At 46.0% G+C, this 24,549-nt stretch overlaps 1 protein-coding gene across 4 annotated transcripts in view; it reads left to right on the top strand.

Moving 5' to 3' along the window:
• The first annotated feature begins 1,604 nt into the window (after positions 1-1,604).
• Positions 1,605-24,549, top strand: part of ATG4C (autophagy related 4C cysteine peptidase) — a 66,951-nt gene continuing 44,006 nt past the window's right edge. The window contains exons 1-4 of one of the 4 annotated variants that reach the window (XM_074265758.1): positions 1,605-1,941; positions 8,763-8,867; positions 23,367-23,502; positions 24,394-24,477. In XM_074265758.1, coding sequence (XP_074121859.1) covers positions 23,427-23,502; positions 24,394-24,477 — 160 coding nt within the window. In that variant the 5' untranslated portion in view covers positions 1,605-1,941; positions 8,763-8,867; positions 23,367-23,426. Of the gene's footprint in view, positions 1,942-2,625; positions 2,727-2,822; positions 2,976-8,762; positions 8,868-23,366; positions 23,503-24,393; positions 24,478-24,549 lie in introns of those variants that run through there. The other 3 variants (XM_074265757.1, XM_074265756.1, XM_074265759.1) reach the window with 3 other exon arrangements.

Here is a 24,549-nt window from a genome sequence, read left to right as displayed (position 1 = left end):
TGAAAATTGTCTGGTCATATCCTTTGACCATTTATCAAGTGGAGAATGGCTTGATTTCTTATAAATTAGTCTCAATTCTCCATATAATTTTGTAAATGAGGCCTTTATCCCAACCTTTGACTGTAAAAATGTTTTCCCAGCTTATTGCTTCCCTTCTAATTTTGTCTGCATTAATTTTTTTTTGTACAAAAACTTTTCAATTTGATATAATCAAAATTTTCTATTTTGTGATCAATAATGATCTCTATTTCTTCTTTGGTTATACATTCCTTCCTTTTCCACAGGTCTGAGAGTTCCTCTAGTTTATTTATAATCTCATTCTTTAGGCCTAAGGCATGAACCCATTTTGACCTTATCTTGGCGTACAGTGCTAAGTGTGGGTCAATGCCTAGTTTCTACCCTATTAATTTCCAATTTCCCCAGCAAATTTTGTCAAACAGTGAGTTCTTATCTCAAAAGCTGGGACAGGAGCTAGTTTTTTTTTTTTTTTTTTTTTGCTGAGGCTGGGGTTAAGTGACTTGCCCAGGGTCACACAGCCAGTAAGTGCTAAGTGTCTGAGGTCACATTTGAACTCGGGTCCTCTTGAATTCAGGGCTGGTGCTCTCTCCACTGCGCCCCCTAGCTGCCCCAGGAGCTAGTTTAAGGGATTTAAATAGCAGACTTGGGGAGATAACTTTTTATTTTTGAACCCACAGGGGGCATCTGAGATTGCAGATCAGAAAGAGATGTGGTCAGATCTGTATTTTAGGTAGATTGTGTGGAAACTGTAGAGAAACTGGAGGTAGGGAGGTCACTGGGAAAGAGACTAGAATATTTCAAGCAAGAAGTGATGTGGTCCTCACTCGGGGGGCCGCTGGGCGAGCAGAGAGAGCGCGTGAGGGAACCAGGAAGGCAAAAGAGGGGAAGCTTCTCTTTACTTTTTCCTGTGTATTCTTCCACGACATGACTAATATGGGAATAATTTTTTGCATGATCGCACCTGTAAAACCTAGATCAAATTGCTTTCCATCTTGAAAAGGGGATAAAAAAACACAGAACTCAACAATTTTAAAATTGCTTTTACATGCAATTGGAAAAAGCAAAACATTCGAAAATATTTAAGGAGGTGCAGTTGGGCATCTTAGGCATTATGATGCCCGTTAATGATTACTTCACTGTGGCCGAGGGAAAGTGGCTCCTGAACCCGGGGAATCGAGCTCCCGGAGTGTAATTAGCGTTCTTGCCTGACACTCTCGTCTTTCTAAATGATCAAGGCGGCCTCTGATTTGGGGAGTTTTTTCGGTTCTGCAGGCGGCTAAGCTGGAAAATCCAGGCCCACTGGGGGCAAGGACCTGCAGCTGTCGGAATCTATTTTGAGAAGTCCGTGGGGGACTTTCCAAGTCACATTCGAGCTCATTTCCCCGTGGGTCATTAAAGGAACAAAAGTCCATGAAATATTTGGCGAATTTATAAAGCTGCCCTAACAAATCACCGATAAAAGGATGAAAAACCGGGCCGTTCCTGCCAACTCAGAGCGGACAAGGTAAGTACAGGCTGGCATGAAGTGCGCATGCTCCCGAGGCAGCGCCGTCTCGCGCTTAGCACTGTTTTTGCCGGTAATCTGCCACGCGGCGGATGATTTCCCAGAGCTGAGGTTTTAAATATTTACGCGCTTGGCTGCATAATTCAGCACGGATTGCTTTCTGCCAGACGCGGGGACATTCTATCTCCGGCCTCCGGGCCTTTGCATCTCGGACTCCCCCAGGTTTACTGCAGAGGTCGCTGGAGCTCAGGTGTTTCACGTGGCCCACTTCGGCTGGCCTGCTCATGGGCTGCTTCCTCTAGCGGACTGTAAGCCCGCGGAGGGCGGGGACCATGGCATTCCTTTCCTGTACCCAGAGCCTGGGGGAGCTTCCTGGCCGGGAGCAGCCGAATCCAACACGAGTTCATCAAAGAGCATTAGTAAGTTTCAGGATAGGCGGGGAGGGGCTGTTTGTGCAATTAATGAATTTTTTTTCTTCCTCCAACTATTAAAATAAAAAAGAAAAACCAAATCCTTGTCACAAATATGTAGTTAAGCAGAAACAAAAAACCCCCAAAACCCTCCCTCTCTTCCCCCGGGGTCCTTGTTTACAAATGCGGGGTCCCTGCTATATCCCGGTTAAGTGTGGGATTCCTCTAGCTCCTGGGGATGGGGCAAGCTCCGGCAGCACTGCATGCTGGGTTTTGTAGTCCCTGTGTCGTTGGTACTGCGGGCGGAGCGGCGGCGCATTGCATGCTGGGTCTTGTAGTTTCTGTTGCTGTAGGACGCGCCACAAGCCTCACGAGTCTTGCTAGGATTTGAAGTCTAGGCGCACTGCATGCTGGGTCTTGGAGTCCTTGTTTTGGCCCATCTTGGAGAGAACCTTCGCGGGGGATGCTGGGATTTAAAGTCAGGACGTTTACCAAGGGACGATTTATTTATCCTGGACCGGACAACCTGCTTAGGAACAATATTTGTCTATTGATCGCAGTAAAGAAGAGAATGAAATACCCCAGGCCCAGGGAGGAAGGGACAGATGTGGATGGGGTAGTTGTCATGGCAGCAGCTGTAAAAAAGCATCCACCCGTTAATACCGGAAGGGGAAGTGCCGCCCAAAGATTGTCAGTTCTCTGGGGGAGCGGGGCCAAGAGGGGGCGGAGCAAGGCCACCAGAGGCGGAGCGAGGCCGAGAAGGACGTGTCCCTCTACCTATGGTGGCCTGAAAGGTATTGGGGGGGAATGTGTTCTTTCTTCTATTGAGGAGGGAGGCAGAGAGGGCTCTTCAGCCTACGGTGGCTCGGAAGGCATTGGTAGCGGGTGTCACTCTAGTAGAGAACGAGACCCAGAGGGGGCGGAGCCCGGAGGGGGCGGGACGAGGCTCGAGAGGCGGGCCCTTCTGCCTACGGTGGCTCAGAGGCGGCAGCGGGCACGGATGGACGGACCAGCGGAGAGGACGGCGGCAGCCGCGGTGGCGGGTTAGTGTCTCTCCTTGCTCTCTTTCCCGGGCCCCGGCCGCGCCCCGAGAGGCAGACGCGGCCTCGCCAGGGAGAGAGGGAGGCGACCGGGAGTTCCCGGGCTCCCTCCTCCTTCCTTTTACGGACGGGGAAACTGAGGCCCGGCGCGGGGGCGTGGCTCTCCCTGGTCCGGGTGGGATTTGAACCCCGGACTCGGCCCGCCCGCTCCCGCGCGGCGGCTGGGGGCGGCATTAATGCGGCACCTGCTGTGTGCCGAGGGAGACTGAGGACTCTGTCGGGGCGGCGCTGCTCTCGGCTCCATTCTGGAGACGCATTTAGGGTTAGGGGGAGCGCGGCCACGTCCCAGGCAGTCCAGCCAGCGGGGGCTCCCTTCGGCCCGGGTGGTGCAGCCATTGTGCGCCTGCTGGATGCCGGGATCCGAAGGGGGCAGGAGCGGGGGAGGGGGGGAAGACCTGGAGGGGGGGGACACGGGAGGGAGGGGCCCCGGGACTCTTCCCCAGACTCTGCCCCTCCTCGCCCTTCTATGCCTGGGGCCCGGGCACCTCTCAGCACCCACTGGCACCCCTGCAGGGGGCAGCTGCTGCCCCCGGGCCCAACAGTTTCCCCCCCCCCATGTTGGCGGGACGGCGGCTCGGCCTCCTTGCTCCCAGAGGGGCAGCTCTGCCAGGGTCACGGTGGGCACCGGTCACTGTGTCTACAGGCCGGCCCGGACGGGGCACCGGACACTGGGGTCTGTGGGCGGAGTCCCTGTGCCTGGACCCCTGCTGTGCGGAGGGCGCCCCTGCCCCGGGTGAATGGGCTGTGCCCGAGACCCCGCCGGCCCCGGGCCCTTTGTGCCGCCTCTGCCCCTCGCCCTCCTCCTCCCTAGGGCCGCTCTGTGGCGGCTGCGCCTCGGAGACAAACAGGGCCGTCCCCGCACGTGGCCCCGCGCCCGCTCGGCGGGTGCAGGACGGAGGAAGGGCCGAGCGGGGCAGGGGTGCCTCGCCTGCGGATGGAGGGGGGCGGGGCCAAGCTGGCAGAGACCCCCATGAGGAGGAGGGGGCCGGGAGAGCCTGAATTGGGTGTTTAAGGTGGGGCGGCAGAGCGGAGGACGGAAGGCCAGGAGGAGGCTGGGGGCGCTGAGCGGGGGCGGCCGGGAAGCGCCTTACGGAAGACACGGGCGTCCGAGAAGCTGGCTCAGGCCTGAGCCCGGCGCTGCTGGCCCGATGTCCGTGGATCAAATCCGGAGGGAAGGGGGAGAAGAGGGAAGGGGACGCTCGCTCCCTGCGGTGACGCTGCCGGCCAGGGCCCAGGCTGGCGGCCTGGGCTCCTCCCCGCAGCCATGCCCGAGGCGGCCCCTGGGGAGGACTCCCTCCCTGAGTGCTCCCGCACCGCCCTCCCACGGCCGGCGCCACAGCTGCTCCCGCGGCTCCGGCCCAGGGAAGGGCGTCCTCACCCCAAGCCCCGAAGGGTCACTCGCCCCAGGTAACGCTTACCGAAGAAAGACTGACCGGGAAACCCTAGGGGAATCAGGCGCTTGTGCGGGGAAGAGCTTGGTCTCGGCCCCCTCCTCACGGGCCGCCCCGGCTCAGGGACGCGGTGTTCGGGGCCTTTTTAAATGGCAAAGTCACCAAAAGCGCACAAAAATGCCCTCCCCCCCCCCCCCCCCCCCGCACTGAATGGGGCGTGGAGAGGACGCTTGCCTCCCGAGAGGGAGGGGAAACGGGGCAGATCGCGGCGCCACCCGTGGGAGCTCACTCCGAGGCCGCGCTGCCAGGTGCCCGAGGGTTGATTTGGGGGCTACAAATGCCCTTTAGTCAGCGAGAATCTGCAGGCTGGGCATCCAGGAGAGGGGATTGTCCTCGGGCCGGCCCGGCCTTCGGCTCTCTGGGGGGCGACGGCTCGACTCCTCCTGGGGAGTGGGAGCTTGCCCCCTGAGGCCCCGGCACAGCCGCCTGTGGGGCAGGAGCTGCCTTCGGAGAAAGGGATAGCGCGGACGGGCGCTGCCCTGGAGTAGTCTGGGACCCAGAGCAGCAGGCCCTGGAGAAGCCCGGCCTGAGTCCCCGGCGCAGGAAGAGAAGGGGGGTCCGAGGGAGGGGTCTGCGAGGCCGTGTCCGGGACAGACTGAACCCGGGCTGTCCGCTGACGCATCCTGAGTCAGGGCCGTCACACCCACAGCTGGGCGCAGAGCCCGGGCCGGCAGGTGTCCCCACCCGGTGACACCTTGGGCTGTTTCAGCGGAGGGAAGCCACCTCCCTCTGTCCCTTTGGGGGTGTCAGGAGTGTGGGGCGGCCTGGGACAGCCCTGGGCCTCGAGGCTCGCCAGAGGAGGTTGGGGGGAGGGGGGAGGGGGCTTATTCTGGGACCCGACTGGCTGGATCTGATCCTTTTCGGGGATTGTTGTAGGCACGGCTGTTCCCTTTAATCAGTCTCTTGTGGACGGCGGCCAGGAGGTGGACGGGATGCCCGGCTCAGTGCCCGGCACGCAGTGGGCGCTTCCTACAGTGGCCAGGGCTCGAGTCAGGTTCTCTGATCCCCGTGTGGCTTTAGGAGAGTCGGTGCCTGGGCCCAGAACAGTCATTGTGGAGCTGAGAACGAGGGTTCTGCCCCCCTGGCATCGCAGCCCCCCCTCCCCCATGGCCATGGGTGTAAAGGCCTAAAGCGGGAGACGGGGCTCAGTCATTAACAAAGGAGCCGCCTGGCCCAGGGCCTCAGGGGGCCTTTGCTGCTGGCTCCATTGTCAATATACCTCGCACCACCACTAAAGCTGAATTTCTTTCATTTTAAATTAAACATTCATATAAATAAAAGCTCCAATATGTCCAACTTTGGAAATCGCCATCCCAGAAGTCCCCTCCCAACTGGGAGTTCGGAGGTCGTAAATCCTAGCCAGATCCCACTTTGGATAAGAAGTCATTGAAGTTTTTCTGATCTTCGCTTAAAGTTGATAAATTCAAAAATAGCAGCTGACTTTTCCTCAGAACTTGGCTGGAATATTCTGTATCCACTTAGTCCACTAATGAGAGTAACTTATTTTTGACAAAGTGGTTTTTAACAGTCATTTTTATTTGTTCCATAGGAGCAGAGTCCGGCAATAATGATTCACATTGCGCTAGTGCTTCCAGATTTACACAGCACTTTCCTCACCACCAGCTTTTCAAGTGGAGCGTGATAAATCTTAGCGACCATTTCTGAGCTTTGTAGGGCCTGGAAAGCGATTCCTGTGGCAGAGCTGGGCCTCAGGCGCGGTTTCTGGGCATCCAGGTCCGGGCTCAAGTTCCATTACACTCACTGTACCCAGTCAGCCTCGGGAGTGGGGCAGTGCTGGGGCGGAGAACTTCCCCAAACAACCACAAAACCAGCACATTGATTACATTGGGGCAGATCAGAAATAATTACTTACCGTTGTTTTCAGAGCACAAGTCCATAGACTTGTTGAGCAACCTTAGCAATTAATCCTAATTAGAATAAAAGTAAGATGAGTGTAATCTAGGATGAGAAGGCGCGGACATGAGGGAAGAGGGGCCTGCCTTACAGAGAGCATGAGAGAGAGGTGCTCGTGGGAGCCTCATTTTACGGGGCAGGTCGCCCAGGGCCTCGGCCAGCACCTCTCTGCTACTTTGGATTGGGGGCTTCCTAAAACAAGGCCCGGTGCTCCAGGCCTCCATCGCCCAGCTGCTTGCTGACCCCGGTCACCACGCGGCTTTGATTTCATCACGGGGGTGTGTGTGTGTGTGTGTGTGTGTGTGTGTGTGTGTGTGTGTGTGTGTGTGTGTGTGTGTATATAAAAATGAAGACTGTATATAAATATATATATACTCTTCATTTTTAACGCTAGTAATTTGGTCTTCCTCTCTCCCTCCTTCCTTCCATTCCTTCCTTCCTTCCTTCCTTCCTTCCTTCCTTCCTTCCTTCCTTCCTTCCTTCCTTCCTTCCTTCCTTCCTTCCTTCCTTCCTTCCTTCCTTTCTTCCTTCCTTCCTTCCTTCCTTCCTTCCTTCCTTCCTTCCTCCCTCCCTCCCTCCCTTCCTCTCTCCCTCCCTCCTTCCTTTCTTCCTTCCTTCCTTCCTTTCTTCCTTCCTTCCTTCCTTCCTTCCTTCCTTCCTTCCTTCCTCCCTCCCTCCCTCCCTTCCTCTCTCCCTCCCTCCTTCCTTTCTTCCTTCCTTCCTTCCTTCCTTCCTTTCCTTCCTTCCTTTCTTTTGTAATTTCAACTCCTAGTTTTATTTATTTATTGAGTTTTATTAATTTCACTTTTGCTGTGTTTTGGTATGTTTTATTTTTGTCATTTTCTTTTATAAAATTACTCATTGATTCTTTTCATAATCTTTTTGTTTTCTTAGATTGTTCTTTTTTCCTCTAATTTTTCCTCAGCCTCTTTGATGTGTAAAGTCCTTTGTAAGTGCTTCCAGGATCTCTTTCTAGGCAGCTGACCATTTGACGTTACTCTTTGTGGCAAGAGAAGTTTTTTCCCTTCAGTATCCTCTTCTGAAGATCCCTCAGATTTTCTCTGTTCTTTGATTTCTCATTTCCACTTACGTGTCTATTCATTTATTTATAGCAGCTTGTTCTTATGATCACCCCCCCCCCCCCGGTGTGGGTGATGGTGCCTTAGGCCTCAGGTCCTTCGTCTGTCCTTTGTACTGTTATTATTATTAATAATTATCTTTTGTTTTGCCCAGGGCCCAACCTCCTTCCCCCCTCCAGCTGCAGGTAGGGTCCCTAGGCTCTTGCTCCCTCAGGACCCTCCAGTGGCCGCAAGCTTCAGGTCTCCCCTCTGGCCTGGAGCCGTAACCTAGAACTCAGTTCTCTTGTAAGTGCCCTCGCCAGCAGCCTGCCTGGCCTCCCTGGGCCTGGGCTGGTTTCGGCTGGGCCTGGCATCCTGTGGCCGCCGGGGCTCCTCCGGCCTGAAGCTGAGACTGTTTCCTTACCCGGCTGCCCCAGAGCATTTCCTCTGAGGTAGCTGGAGACGCATTTGCTTTTGCTGCTCTAGCCCCTTCCGGAACCCCCTTTTTTAATAGGTTCCAGGATCAGAGCTCTTCCTAACCTGCCCCCATGGCCTTCCTGTGTCCGGCGGCCCCTTTTGCCGTCCCTCCGGCAGGACCGTCCGTCCCCTGCTCTGGCCGTTTCTCTGGCTGCCCTTCCTGCCTTCGCCTCTGCCCCTATGGTCCCCTGCTTCCTCTGCGTCCCAGCCAAGACAAGAAGCCTTTCGTGCTTCCCCTTCCCCTGTTAGTTATCTCCGGTTGGTCCTCTCTCTAGCATTTGTGCTTCTCTGCATGCTAGCTTCTCTTAAGTTGGGAGCTCTTGAGACCAGGGCCTAGTTTTGCCCTACTTTTGCCTTGCCCAGCTCTCCACACAGGGCCTGGCGTGCAGTAGGTGCTCAATAAATGCTTCTTGACTGACTTTAAAATGGCTGGAGCCTTCTGTGTCACATTGCTGTGAGTCTGACTGGTGTTGGATGCAGTTAGTACGCTGTCACACTTGGATAGGAGCATTAGGGCGGTGTGATTGACAGCACAAATCCCACTAGCCAGCGAGTTCTGTGGCATTGGGACTGAGCGCACGGCGACTCTCGGGGACTCTGGCAAGTTTGGGAGGAGCCCTCCAGGGCCCGGCTTTCTCCATTGCCTCAGAGCACGGAGCGAACCACAGAGCTGCCTCCTCCAGGTGTGCAGCCCCCTCGGCCTCCCAGGTCTTCCCCTGGGATCACAGACCATCCCCTCAGGGACTTGGAGCTCTTCTCCTCAGCCGACTGGCATCGGGGCCTTCTGGGCCTGGGGAAAACGTTCTGTTCTTGTCATCTCTGTTTTTCAGATTGTTTTTGAGGCTCCAGAGAGTGACATGGTTTGCCTGTAGCCATGCGTCCCTTGGTCCTCGGGGCTGGGCCTGGATCCGGATCCTTCTGGACTCTTCCCCTGGGTGAGTTCCTGCAGACCTGAGGGTCGCCAGCCTGGATGGGCTGCAGCCCTTTGGGATTTGACCTTGGGAGGTGTTGGGAAAAGCTTCCTTGCTCAGAGAAGCCGAGGGAAGTCCCTTTTGGGGAGCTGAATGGAAGTCGTGGCTCTCTGAGCCCTGGCTCTCCTCCTGCCTTATCCCTGTCAGGCGCCCACGCAGGACCGGGCCCTTTGTTGCCTCCGCTTCTCTCGGAGCACTCATGGCCTTCCCAGCCGCTGCGCCTAGATGTCTTGGAGGTGAAGGCTGGCGAGGCTGTTTGCACTGGACTTGAGGCCTCTGAGCCAGTTTACCAGTCGCGTCACTGCGTGCTCTGGGCCGAGCGCCAAGCGTGGGAAGGGAGAGGAGGCTGGGCCTCCATTCTCCTGGCACATCCATGCCCTTCTGTCCCCTTGGCACCTGTCAGAGGTGGCGTTTCCCTGCCCTGGCTTTTGTCCCTGGGCATTTCTAACCTTTTCTTAGAGAGTGTTCCCACACTTCCGGTTTTACCCTTCTCCCTCTTCCCAAACGTGAGCCCCAGAGCTTGGATCTCCATTGCTTCTGGTACCCAAAACCAGCTTTAATTCCTAATGGGCCGTCTACTATAAATGAGAAAAAAAGGCAACGGTGTTAGTGATCTCTCTTCTAGAACGGAAATTCTCCTCTGTCCTCCCCTTACCCCATAGTGCCCCTCTGGCATTGGGTTTATTTGGGGGTCGCTTGTCATAGAGGGTTTGTGAGGGGCTTGGAGAGGGTTCCGGGCTGAAAACTTCCAGGTCTCAGTTTCGTAGATAAAGCGCAGGCCACAAGGATGTCAGGTATGGAGGAGTGGAGCACGAGACAGTGAAAAAGAAGATAATTGGCATTTCTGGGAACAATCGAGCACGGGGGCTGAAGGCCTGCAAGGTCAGGAGAGGAATTGACATTTGTTACTAAAAATGCAAGCATGCAGAAAGGGTTCCAGCAGATATAAAACCTTGTGCAGAATTCACAGTATATTTTATTTGAGCGTGTAGCTAAAAGCCCATCAGAAATTCTAAATCAATATCTATATTTCACCTTGCCACAGAATGCCATTTAGGGAGTGTGCTTAAAGCAGTAGCAAGCCCCAGAACTCTGCACTGCCCTTCCTCTTTGTGCCCGGTGACTGAGCACTGGTGGGTAGCATTAGGACTCTGATTTTCACTCAAGGAGCCCGGGATAAGGAGGGCATTAGAACCAGCTTCGTTACTTGCATTAAATCCTGACTGGAGAAAATGTTCCATCTCCTCTTGCCAGAAGAAAAAAACTGGATTTCCTTCCTCTGCTCTTCAAGGACATTGCCTTGAATACCCTTTACATTGATCACTTCATAATTTATTGACTCTCTTGATGGAAAATGATTAGAAAATTAGAAAAATAATTTTGTAAAGTGGCATTTTGGACTCTTCCACATCACATTTTCCAACTGGAAGCTCTGTTTCCCACAGAGACTGCTCCTTGTAGTTGATTCTTCTTCCCAGCTCACTAACGAAGGTTCGAGGAAGTAGCACTTTGCTGGCTGCCTTCTCCCTCAGTGGGGAGGCAGAAGGGAATCCAGTTTGCCTGTCACTCACTGCGTTCTCTTCTAGTAAAAATGAGGCTGTCAGGAGGAGGAAAATGCGATGTTGCTATTTTAGTTGATGAAAATTGTTAAGCATCTATTACCAAAGATATCCGTGATCTTATTTTATTCTTATTATTTTTAAAGACAGGAGGGTTCCTAAAACTGGGAAGAGTTCTGATACAGTGAATGCTTCTTTTTTTTTTTTTTTTTTTTTTTTTTTTTTACAGTGAATGCTTCTTAAGAGGGAACTTAGAAAATGTGAACAACATACCTTAGCTTTATTGGATTATGAAATCAATTTGGTCAGTGTATCAAATCAAACCGGACAATTTAGATGTCAAGAGATTGAAATTGAGCAGAAAGCGCTCAGATCATCACTCTGTGATTTTTTAAAAATAGTATTTTATTTTTTCAAATACACAGAAAAGTAGCTTTCAACATTCATTTTGGTAAAACTTTGGGTTGTAGATTTTTCTCTCTTCCTTCCTCATTTTCCCCTTCTCTAAGATTGCAAACAATCTGATATAGGTTAAATATGTGCTGTCCTTTTAAACATATTTCCATATTCGTCATGTGGTGCATTTCTTTGTGATTTATAAGCGATAGATTTTTGGAAAGAAGTTCCTTGAGCTGAGCATGAGTTGTGATCTCTTTTATCCGTGCTGTATTCAGCTCAGGAGTCACCTTGAAGGACTTTTCTCTCTTCATCTCCAAACAAAGCTAAAGGAAATGCAGTAAATGTGCAGGTTATGGCAGTAACTCCTTCCAGATTCTACCACATCTCTCCTAAAATGAAGCAGAAGTTGGGAAGGGGTCAGCAAGTGTTCCAAGGCACTTTGACCAGAGTCTTACTGCGAAACTGAATTGAGGAACTCGAGTTTTTCACATGACTGAACCATTAAACCAGACATCTGTAAATGTTATGAGAAAACTATTTTTTGTCCTTAAGAAGAGGGAAGAAACCCTTTGTCTAAGCAATTTTTCTTTTCTCACAACTTGGTTAGAAATTTGGAAATGCAAATTTTGTGGTAAAATATACAGTTTTGGAGTAAACTATCTGGATATAGTTATAATTTGGCGTACCTGAATAAGAGACACACCTTTTTAAAGTTACTGCAGTTTTCTGTTTTTGTTGACTTACAGACATGCCCTTCCTTACTCCTGACAGGGCACGGGCCAAGTTCTAGGCCACCGCCTCCTGGCCTTAGGACTTCCAGAAGAATTTCTTTTCTGACAAGTTTCCTTTGGACTTCTTAGAGTGAGTTGGAGCTAGAATCCTATCGCCAGAGATCTAGTCAGTTCTGCAGAACCAGTTATCAAAGTCCTGGGCTTCCTTAGTTTGGCTTTTAAGGTAGAAATGTTATCAGCTTATGTATAGTTTGCAGTGTGAACCATTATGGTTCTTTTTATTTGGCATGGCCAAATACATTTGTTTGGTGTTAGGTTCTTACTAAGTGCTAATGAGATAATGAGATATTAGGTTCTCACTAGGTGCTTACTTAGGTTCCGGCCTTTGGGGGGAGTTTTACCCCTTTTATCCCTCAGATTTCTTCTCCAAGAGGGGTTTCAGTCACCTCTCTCCCCTTCTCCTAGATAACCGTGCATTTACTATTAGGTATCTGGAATGTACATGGTCATTTGCACCTTGTCTCCCCCCCAGATAGGAGGGCGCTCTTTTTGGGTCATTTTTGTATCCCTGGCCGTTAAGCGAGGTACCTTGTGTGTAAATGCTGCAAACGCTGGCCCTTAAGACACTGTGCTAGATGCCCCAGGGGATGCATGAATATGTAAAGTCCGGAACCTGCAACCACATCATCATTTTGGAACCTCAACATGTTCCTTTTGTGCTTCACAACCAAGAAATGCTTCCATCCAAAGCTTGTCTTAGCTGGCACTGTAATTCGTTCTAGGGATGCAAAGAAAGAAGTGAGGATGATGAGAAGAGATTTAGAAAGTGGTAAATAGAAGGAAATTAGATAGAAAGAAAGGGGGAGATGTTAGGTTCTTACTAAGTGCTAATGAGATAATGAGATATTAGGTTCTATCTTGGTGCTAAGTTGGTACTTAACAATTCTCTAGTTCTGGTCTTTGGGGGGAGTTTTACCCCTTTGAACTTCTGGGGAGGAGTTTGCATGCTTAGGAGGAGCAAGTTCATTGGTTGAAGTATTTTTTCCCAGAAGCCCCTGAGTTATTCCATGCCCATTCTCTGGGAGGATAAAAGAAGCAACATTGAGCAAGGGGGAGGAGTCTCTACTCTAGGCCAGAGTTGGCCCCTCTCTAGAGGAAGAAGAATCTGGCTGAGAGATTGAGTTGAGACAGCAGATCTCCCAGAGAGCGATCGGCAGTTTCTGGAGACATCAGAGCTTTACATATTAGAGAATTGTTAAGTACCGACTTAGCACCTAGTAAGAACCTAACCGTTTGGGATTGATGGCCAGTTGCATTATTAACATCATGTATGACTAAACATTTTCTTTCATTCTCATGACTGCCCAAAGCTCGAAAATAGGAATTATGTACAAGAGATAAAATTATTTTAGCTACCAACATAAGTCTGGGACACTGAAAACCTTAATGAGGTAACAATCAAATGAACTAACAGCAGAGAAGGTTCATCTCTAGCCCCTGACACATGTAGTGAGCGACCTCTCATCCGCCACCCACTATAGTCCAGCTTCCACAAAACTCAACTTTATCCTCTCCCTCTTTCCTTTGCTGTCTCCCACTCCCTCCTTCCCCAGCCAAATGTCGGGGATGTTGCTGCTGTTATTGTTTGTCTTTCATTTTTTTCCCTTAAATTTAAATTTATTTATTTAATAATTTCCCCCAGGTGCATTCGAAAACACTTTTTTTTTTTAATGTTTGTTTTTAAGATTTTAAGATTTTAGAGTTCTAGATTCTCTCCCTTATTTTCGTCCACAGTTAAGAACCCACATGTGAATTTATGCAAAACATTTCCATAATAGTTAGGTTGTAAAAGAAAACAATCTCTCACCCTAATGGAAATAAAAACCCTCCAGAAAAACTGAGTTAAGAGAGAGAGGGAGAGGGAGAGGGAGAGCGAGGAGAGGGACAGGGAGAGGGAGAGGGAGAGAGGGAGGAGAGAGAGGGAGAGAGGGAGGAGAGAGAGAGTAATAGAGAATGTTTGATCTCTATTCAGACAGTCAGTTTCTTCTCTGGGTGTGGATAAGATTTTTCATCATAAGTCCTTCAGAGTAGTTGTGGATGGTTGTACTACTGAGAACAGCAGTCGTTCATCCCAGAACATTGCTGTTACTTTGTATACAGCACATTTCACTTTGTTCAGGGAGGACTTTCCGGGTTTTTTTTCCCCCTGAGAACATTCTGCTTATCATTTCCCAGAGGACGATAACATTCCATCAGAGAAACTTGCTTCAGAAGTTTTTTTTAACAATTATTTTTGCTAATTATATACTTTGCTCCCCCCCATTTATTCTTTCCTTTCACCCTGTCCCTCCTCAAAAACTGTTTTGCTACTGATCATTTCCCCCAATATTCCCTCTCTTTTATCACTCTCCTCCCCTTGCCATATCTCATTTCTCTCCTGTTTTTCTGCAGGATGAGATAGATTTCCATACCCCTATTGTGTATGTATGTTGTTTCCTATTTGAGCCAATTCTGATGAAAGTAAGATTCACTCCCTCCCTCTCTTCTGTTCCTCTGCCCCTCTACTGTAAAAGCTTTTTCCTGCCTCCTTTTTTTTATGGCAGATATTTTGCAATATCTTTTTTTTTTTCCTTTTCCCTTTCTTCTCTCTCACCCCTTAATTTCACCATTAAAAAAAAATTATCTCTTCTTATTCAACTCTCACCCTTACCCTCCGTCTACATATACTCCCTCTAATGACCATAATAATGAGAACTCTCTAATGAGTTACAAGTGTCATCCTCTCATGTAGGAATGTAAACAGATAAACCTTATTAAGTCCCTTGTGATATAGCTTTCCCGATTCCTTCCTTCTGTTTCTCCAGAGCCCTGTATTTGAAAATCAGATTGTCCATTCACCTCTGATCTTTTCATTGTGAATGCTTGAAAATCCTCAATTTCTTTTTTTAATCTAATTTTGCTTTCCTTCAGACTTCTTTTATTATTATTATTATAGCTTTTTATTTACCAGATATATGCATGGGTAATTTTTCAGCATTGACAATGGCCAAACCTTTTGTTCCAATTTTCCCCTTTCCTCCCCCACCCAGATGGCAGGTTGACCAATACATGTTCAATATGTTAAAGCATAAATTAAATACAATATATGTATACATATCCATACAGTTGTTTTGCTGTACAAAAAGAATCGGACTTTGAAATAGTGAACAATTAGCCTGGTAAGGAAATCAGAAATGCAGGCGGACAAAATTAGAGGGATTGGGAATTCTACGTAGTGGTTCATAGGCATCTCCCAGAGTTCTTTCACTGGGTGTAGCTGGTTCAGTTCATTACTGCTCTATTGGAACTGATTTGGTTCATCTCATTGTTGGAGAAGGCCATGTCCATCAGAATTGATCCTCATACAGTATTGTTGTTGAAGTATATAATGATCTTCTGGTCCTGCTCAGAAAATCCTCAGTTTCTCTTCATTCACCTTTTCCTCTGAAGGATCGTGCTCAGTTTTTCTGGGTAGGTGATTCTTGGTTGCAATCCTAGTTCCATTGCTCTTTGAAATATCATATTCCAAGCCTTCTGGTCCTTTAATGTAGAAGCTGCTAAATCTTGTGTTATCCTGACTGTGGCTCCACTATTCTTGAATTTTTTTTCTGGATGGTTGCAATATTTTCTCCTTGATCTGGGAGTTCCAGAATTTGGCTATGACATGCCTGGGAGTTTTTACTTTGAGATCTCTTTCAGGAAGTGATCGGTGTCTTTTGTTGTTGTTTTTAAATATCATTTTATATTTTCAAATACATGTAAAGATAGTTTTCAACACAGACCTTTGCAAAACCTTGTGTTTCAAATATTTTTCCTTCTCCTCCCTATGCCCCTTTTCAAAGAAAGCAAGCAAGCAGATATAGGTTAAACAGGTGCAATTCTTCTAAATATATTTCCAAATTTATTATGCTGTGCAAAACTAATGAGGAGAATGCCTTAAAAAGCAAAACTGGCTCAAGCTTCAGGGGTTTTTTACAGCTGTGTTCGGAGATTCTTCCAGGAATCTGACCAGGAGCCTTCTTTTCTGCCCTGGAACTATTAGGATTGTCCCTACTCCATTGTAGCTGTGGGGTCTAGCATGCTGGCTGGGCTGGGGCTCTGCTGACCGGGGCTGCACTGGGATTGCCACAGACCTTCTCCACTGACCTTCCAAGTCTTCTCTGATGTCTCTGGGCTAAGAGGTCTGGAAGCCTCTAGCAGGCCAGACCTGGGCTGGGGCTGGGACTGGGACCAGGTCTGGGTCTGAGTCCAGGTTCAGGGCTGGGTGTGGGTGTGGGTCTGGGACTGCCCGCTGGACTCCCACCCTGGTCACAGACCTCCTCTGCTAGGCTTCTGAGTTGTCTTTGGCTGGAAAATGTTCTCCTCTGTCTTTTTGGGGTTCTTTCGCTCTAATATAAGTTTGGAGCGGGTGGGAGAGCATCAGGTGAGTTCCCACCTTCCCTCCGTCCTCTCTGTGCTGCCCTGCCCATCATTCTTGCTGAGGACCATGACCTCTGGAGATGACAGATTCCCAGCCTGAATCACCGGGCGCCGCCTCAGACAAACAGACTTGTCCAAGTCCTTAGCTTCAAAAGGCCTGGACCATCTGCAGGTGTCCTGATCTCTCTCTGACTACTGACCAGAAGGCTCTGGAGGGGACAGTCCGAGTCACTTGCAGGTCACAGCATCCCCTCTCTAATGTCTAACCCTAAATGCTCCTCTTTGAGAAGGAAGGACAAACGACAACAGCCTTAAAATGCTGGGGATACAAAAAGAGGCAAAGGGCAACCCCTGCCTTTAAGGAGCTTATGGAGGTTTCAGGAGATAGAAAATTCACTTAAAGACTGGAGCATAAGCAGGGAAAGAGGAGGGCTTCAGATCAGCTAAAAGAGTCCAGACATTTCTGAATAAATACTGTAGAAACTTGGGAACAGAGGGCCTGTGGATTCCCAAGAGAAGACAGAATCCCATCGGGATGTTCCTGAATGGTTTAAAAGAGAAACAAGAATTGTTAAACTGGGATTTATGGCCTGCACAACAAACGTATTCTTCAGGATAGAATAACTTTAATCCATAGGGTTAGGTCTTACTAAAGAAACCAAGGAAAATAATCAGTAGGAGATGCAAATACATAAAAGAGGAGAAGCAAAAAATGCAAATGTTAACATGAAACATGATCTCTATACTAGCAAAGCATATTGATCTTGAAGACAGGATACACAGAGATATTTGAGGACCCAGGAAAACACATCAGCTCAGAGCTGGGAAGGTTGTGCAGAACTTCTGGACCCAGAACACAACGTGCCAGTCAGAAGGATCCACCCATTGCCTCCAGAACAGAACAAACCTCTATGTTGCAAACAAATTCTGCAAGTGATCTGGAGATTTATAGAGAGAGAGAGGGAAAAAAAAGCTTGCATAACACAGGCCTCTTCTGCACCCAGAGAACCATGGCAGGATTTGGAATAATGTGTTCTGAAGATCAAGAAGCACTTCAAGCCTGAGCCTAACCCTTAATGAACAAAGAACATTCAATAAAAAGAGGCATTTGAGGTGCTTTAAGAAAGAAAATAGTCTAAATAAATTACTTGTTTTTAAACTACCCAAATAGCAGAATACAGGGAGGTAAACAGTTTACTTTAATAAACATTTATTAAGTACCTACTATGTTCTAGATTCTATGTTAGGGTTAGATAGAAAAAATAAAAGACGATCTAATGAGGGAAATGAAGCAAAGAAATATATAGAAAACAGGCTATTTATTTATAAATAAATAGATAAAATATTTATTTATATTTATTTAATAAATAATATATAATAATAATATAATAAATAATATATAATAAAATATTTATTTATATTTTTATCCTATTGGTAATAAGATAAAATGGAAATACTTAAAAGACATTATAGGATTTTAGTTGAGTCTTAAAGGAAACCAAGGAACTCAGGATTTGGAGTGGAGAAAGGAAAGAATCCCAGGCATGGAGAATACAGAGAAAATAGCCAGAAAAGAGCGGTGGAGGGGCTAGAATCACTGGGGAAATGAGGCATAAGAAATACAGAAATATGGGAGTGCAGTAGGTTATAAAGGGCTTTGAATGCCATTCTTACAGTAATCAAGGACAATGGGTCTAATCTTCAGGGATTTCTTGCTTACAGTGGTTGCCTCCGGAGAAGGAGAATCAGAGCTTCTGGGGCAACTGACATAAAAGAATCAAGGAAATTTAATGGCAAATGAAAAAAAAAATTGATGATGGGGAAGTCAAAGATTGTTAATGATGTGCATAATCATGGGGTAAAGAAAAGAAAACTATCATAAGAAGATATTCTCTCTATCATCTGCAGGAATCACTATTTCTAATTGTGAATATAGAAGAGGGGGACCCAGGAGGCAAAATAATAGAAATTATTTAGAAGAAATAGTAACTCAAAATTGGCACTTTAGAAACTTTAGTTTTATGGTGAATGCAGAGATTAAAGAAGGGAAGAACTAAGTAGCATGACCATAAATCAATGAATAAAAGTCTAAAATAGAAAGAAAAGATAAGAGAATAGTGTGGAATGGAAGGAAAGGAATCTCATTTTTAAGGAAAAGGGACAAAATTAGATGACAATGAATGGAAGGGAGAAATGGGAACAGATTTGCATTAAAGTAGATTAAGTTAAAATAATTGAAGAGACAAAGTACTATATTTTCAGAGGAAAAAGAAAAAAATCTTTATTTAGAAAAAATAACTATCCAGTATTTGAGACAAATGGCAGAAAATATAAACCCAACTCTCATATCTTTAAATGTGAATGGACTTAATCCAATAAGATGAAAAAGAAAAGATTCGATTAGAAAACAAAATGCCTTATTCTGTTGTTTTCCATAAACATTAAAACCAAAACCACTCCCCCAAACAAAAAACAGATATGCAGGATAAAACTAAAGACTGGGAAAAATTTATTATAAGATGAATCCCCCCCAAAAAACAAGAGTTGCAGTTATACTGTTAGACAAAGCAAAAACAAGTATAACTAAGAGAAACAACGAATCTACATTCTGCTGAAAGGAATGATGGGCTACAAATGATTAGGAATACTAATATTAAGCTTATATGCTATAAATACCTTAGCATCTAAAATTTTAAAGATAAAAGTAACTGAACAACAAAAACACACAAAAAGTAATGTAATATTCCCTCTCTCAGTACTGGACAAGTCTAAAAGAAAGTGGAACAAAGGAAAAATATGGAATTGAACAGATTCGTGGAGAAACTAGAGCTAAAAGAATTTATAATATCTTCTAAGTGGAACTATGAAAGAATATATAGCTTAGTACTATGTGGAACTGTTACAGAAATTGACTGTATATCAGGGCACAGGCATTGCAAAGAAAATTAAAAGGTAGAAATAATAAACATCCTTTACAAGCCATTATATAATTTCAAATAGTAATTGCTTCAGGGAACATAAACAAAAGGCAGACCCAAATATAAACTTAACAATAAAAACCTAAGTAATGAATGAGTCAAAAAGCAAACTATAATTATGTTAAAGAAAAGATCATTAAACAATGTACAGAATTTTGGAATTGTAGCTAAAACAGTCTGCAGGGGAAAAAAAAAAAACATCTTTTTCTAAAGAGAGGATGAACTAGATATGCATTTTAAAAATTAGAAAACAACTAAACTTAAAATAAGCACCAAACTGGAGATATTAGAATTATAGGAAAAATAAATTGGAAACAACAACAACAAACTACAGGAATAAGTAAACCCCAAAACTGATTCTTTTTGATAAATGGTCAGTCTGCTTTTTTTTAAAAAGGACAAAAATCAGATCAACAAAATGTCAAAGTGAATTAACAATGAGAAATAAAAAGAATTATCAGAACCTACTTTAGCAAGTTATATACTAATAAAACTGAGTATACAATTTAGAGAAATACCTTAAAAATAAAGAATTAAAAAAAAAAAAACAACAAACAAAACAGCACTTTAACAGAAGACCTAGTAGAGCTCTTAAGTAACCTAAACTCAGAAAAGGAAGTAGACTTAGCTATAAAAGACTACCGGAGTGGGAAACAAAGCTCCTCTTCCTGATGGACTGACAGTATAATTCTATAAACTTTGAAAGAACAATTAGTATCAATTAACACCAATTATTATTCTCAACAATTATTCTCAAAAATTGAAAAAGCAAGCACTGTTATTAGATTTCTTTTATGAAAAGATAGCCTTAATCCCCAAGCCAAGGAAGGACAAAACAGAAGTATAGATCAGCATCATTAGTGAATATTGATTAAAATTTATTTTAAGCAAAAGTCTATCAAACAGACTATAGTGGTTCGTTTCAGAAATTATCATGTCAAAGTTGGATTTATATCAATGATCCAAAGACAGTTCAACATAAGGAAAACAATCAACATATATTAAAAAGAAAATTATCTAAAACTATGTCTCATCTAAAACATTTGAGTGCTGGCAGACAAATCCTATAACAACAACAACAACAAAAACCCAACAAAACCACTCATTTATTATTAAAAACCCTACACAATGTAGGCATAGAGTATTCAAAACCAAAAATATACATAAGGAGAAAACATTAGAGTTTTTTCTAGTACCATATTTATTGCATATAGAAGTAAAGGACAAAAGAGTCTATTCTCTCTATTATGTGTTATGGTTTTGGAAATGCTTGCAATAACAATAAGATTAGAGAGAGAAATTAAAGGTACAAAATTTTAAAAAATGTGACCTTTATAATCACAAGCATCTTCGTACCTTTAAAGATGCTTGTGATTATAAAGGTCACATTTTTTAAAATTAGAAGAGAAACATATATTACAGCTGTGGATAGGAGATGATGTATTTTTAATCAAAGGTTAAAGGCAGACGATAAATAGGTAATTGACTATGTGAAATTGAAAAGCTTCTCCATAGACAAAATCAATGACTCTAGAATAAGAAGGGAAGTGATGGAACGGGAAAAAAATCTTTGAATTAAATTTCTCTGATAAGGGTTTGACATCTAAGGTATATAAGCAATTAACATGTGTGTATGTAGATGCACATGCACATATGTATCTGTTCACTGTTACATGCGTGTTTGCATGTACAGGATTCAGTCATTTTTGACTCTGTTACCTCATGGGCTTCTCTTGGCAGACATGCCGGAGCGGTTTGCCATTTTTTTCTCCAGTTCATTCTACAAAAGAGGAACGGAGACAAAGAGAGTGAAGGGACTTGCCCAGGGTCCCACAGCCAGGGAGTGTCTGAGGTCACATTGGAACTGGGGAAGTGGCGGCTTCCTGCCTCCAGGCCCAGCGCTCTGTCCTGTGCCACATGTGAGCACTCGAGTTCTGAACGTCCTCTGTATAAATGGCCATTTGTCCACTGCCTCTTTTCTGTCCTTTCCCGCCCCACAATCCCCGCCCACTCAGAAGCCGCCATTCTTGTCACGCCTCCCCTCTGGACAGCAGCAACCAAAGAGCCCTGTCTAGGGGCCAGTCTGGAGATCGGCCTTGCTCCAAGTTTTAATCCCTTATTTTCCTCTTCCAGGAGTTTTTAGGCTAAAAGTGCCACAGGCCATCATTTTTCTGGCATTTACACATTCTATTAACTATCTTCCTTTTATCAGAATGTCAGATAAACACCTGCAGTGCATTGTGATGTCAGAGAAAACATTTAAAAAATGAAATCAAATATGGCAAAGAACCAGTGACATCCTCTAATGTTCTTTGAAAGATCCCAGAAATTATCTTCAGAATTTTCCTAGAAGTCTCCATCTACCTGTTCATCTTCCTCCAGTTAAACAAGTCAGCATTCACAAATGGAACAAAAGGCTGTTTTTAAAGTTTCGTGATTTGCTTGTTTGATTTATTTGCTTGCATTATAGGAATACTGTTTCCAAGGATTTGTCACGCTTGAGGTGATTACTTAAATAGACTTTTGTGGGCTAGCCTGGAACCTGATCCAAAATTATAACATTATTTGACTGGGAAAAAAAATGGGTTTTCCCATGTGACTTCCAAACAATGTATATTGCCACCTGATCCTTGGAACCAAAACCTGTGTTAGAGATTGTAGAGATGATGGTTTGCAACTTGGGTTCAGTGTCTGGTGCCGAAGTTCTCCATTTCAGTCCTCCAGTTCTTTACTAATTAAGCTCTTAAACTATAGATTTTGTAGCAGTCTGTTTTCTCAGAACCCACCCATACAGTAGAATAAATTAAGGGAGCTTATCCTATACCTGTTCACATCCAACACGACCTGAACAAGTGAGCCAGAGAGACTTTTCACCTCCTCGTGCTCCTGGTGAGTTTCTAGGACTAGACTGTGGAAGAGCCGCTGACCTGCACTGGGAGAGGAGCTTTCTCCCTACGGTGGTCCCTTTGCCAATATTAAATTTTGGGCCTGGCTCCGTTTTTAGCCTTTAAGTGCTAGAGTGCTTCATTGGGCATCAGGAAGAACTGAATTTAAGTCTCACATATTTCTGGGCAAGTCATTTAACCTCAATTTCTCTGTCTATAAAATGGAAGTTAGAATAATAGCATCTACCTCACAAAGTTATTGTGAAATGACTTAATTAAAAAATTTTGCAAACCTAAAAGTTTTCTCTACATGCTATTTATCATAATCTGTTGTTAGCCACTTACACTTACGTATATGAATCATGTAATTATGCTAGTCATGTAAGGTCATGTAAGTGGAAAATTGACTATTTATAGGATGATTTCTGTGAATCAGTTCTTTGGGTATTTTTCCCCCATTTTTTTTTCCTGTTTCCCTGACCATTAAGTAAAATATCTTTCTTTGAAAATCTGCACCGGGAGAGAGCAAAGGCAGAGACTGCTAGTGCTGATATCTTTAAACTGACCAGAATGAACAACTTGATTATAAAATGGTGGCTTGTTTTAAAGCCAAAAAGAAAGAACTTTGTGACAAAACAAAAAGCACAATTAGTAGCATTTTAAAATATTATGTGTGTTGTTAAAAATAATTTTATCAATACTTTAAAGGAGATATTTATAACTTGAAAGGTTCATGTTCCATGAAATATTCTTTCCATGGAAAGTAAATTGTGTATTATTGCTAAGAATGCAAGTATTTGCAAGTATAATGAATTTTCCTTCAAAAAATATCCCTCACTCTTGGTTTTGAGTCTGACTTGCCTTGGAAAAAGCTCCAAGAGTCCTCTCTGAGCCACAGACCGTGTTGTCTTGTACAGTTAAATCTGCTCAGTGCAATATGGTTATTTCAGTGATGGAAAGTTTAGGAATGGGAGGAAATGCCTCAATTATAAAAATGGTTCAAATTCATATGAAAACTGATCTGTTTCATGTGAGCAAATGGTTCCATTCTGAAAAATGCCCTATTTTTTATGGGGATTCACTGGCCTTCTCTAAAAACAAAATCCAAGTGTGGATAGCTCATGATCTCCAGAGTGGGGGATGTACACTCTAGCCAGCTTTGCTGTGCAGTCGAGAGCGATTGGAAGAGATGTTTTGTTTGTTTTAATGTGCTCATTTTATTGTGTGTTTGGAATTAAACATTTTCATTACTAAGTATTCATGGAACTTGGATCGCTTTCTATTTCTATAAATTAAGGCCTTTGATTGCCCCTTTCCTAGTTGTGTTTATCATTTGGGCATCCTGAGGACAGTTGCTCTCATCTCCTATGTTTGCATGTGTGTAAGTGTGTACATGTGTGCTAGAAATCGGTGTTTATGAGCATTTTTTTTTACCTTTTCTCTGTGTGTAAAGGAAGATAAGCAAGCTCCCCCGAAGAGCGCGACCAAGGGATGGCTTTCCCTTCACTTGAACATGGAGGCCACAGGGAGAGACGAAGTCGACAAACTGAAAACCAAATTTATGTCAGCGTGGAACAACATGAAATACAGTAAGTGTCGCTGTCACGGTTGTGGAATTATTGAGTCCTTGGTGTCCTCAGCTCCTGGCCGGGGCCGGACTCTCCGGCAGGAGGGGCTGCATTGAGTCTTTTCTCAGATGTCCGTTAGTGGGGAGTCCGGGATCCGGCTCGTCCTCCTGACAGCCCCGACCCCATGGGGTTGTGGGGAGAGTGAAGTGAGAGGCGCGCTGGGAGGAGCGTGCTGAGGAGGCGCCCCCGTGGTGAGGCCCCGCTTCCAGCTGGGGTGACCGTGTCCGGCGCTCTCCCGCTTCTGTGGCTTCCTCCTCCCGGGGTGTTCTTCCACCCTCTGTGAGCAGTATTCATGGGGAGGGCCTCCGAGAGCGGGGCCCCTTTCACAACCAGTTAGTTCTTTATGAAAACACTTAGTGAAGGCCTGACGTCTGTCAGCACTGAGGGGTCTGTGGGGCGCTTGGGCCGCATCCGCACCGGGTGAAAAAGCTGCAGGTCTTGGAAGAACCTGGTGGGTGTGGGGCAGGGGGCCCTGGAGGCTGGGAGACCTGTGAGGAGGCCAGGGGGTAAAGAGCCAGAAGGAGTGAGTCAGGCCTCGGACAGGGTGGCCCTTCAGAACACGGCTGAGTTGAAAGCCGGCCCAAGAGCTTTCTCGGCCCTTGCTGCAGAAGGAGCACTGACCTGCCCGCCATTTTCTCTGTTGTACAGTGTAGCTTTCTCGGGGCCGCTTGGTTTCAGTGGAAACGAGGGAACCCAGAGCCCTTTGCTCTGCTCCACAGTCAGTCCTTTCCCTCCCTCACACGCACACAGAGATAATGGCTCATTGGGAGCAGGGAGCTGGGCCCAGAAAGTGCTGTTGGGATGTGGAAGCCGCCGCCCTCCCTGAAGGAGCCTCCCTCTCTTCCTCCCCAGGCTGGGTGCTGAAGACCAAGACGTACTTCAGCAGGAACTCGCCCGTCCTGTTGCTGGGGAAGTGCTACCACTTCAAGTCTGAAGGTGAGAGCCCAGGCTGCGAATCCCTCAGGATTCGCTGTAAACGTGCCCTGAGCGCAGGTGGTCATCATCGTC

This window comes from Sminthopsis crassicaudata, chromosome 4 (genome assembly GCF_048593235.1).
Source record: "Sminthopsis crassicaudata isolate SCR6 chromosome 4, ASM4859323v1, whole genome shotgun sequence".
Classification (NCBI taxonomy): Eukaryota; Metazoa; Chordata; class Mammalia; order Dasyuromorphia; family Dasyuridae; genus Sminthopsis; species Sminthopsis crassicaudata.
Note: the sequence above shows the minus strand (reverse complement) of the source record. Positions and strands in the feature narration are given on the sequence as shown.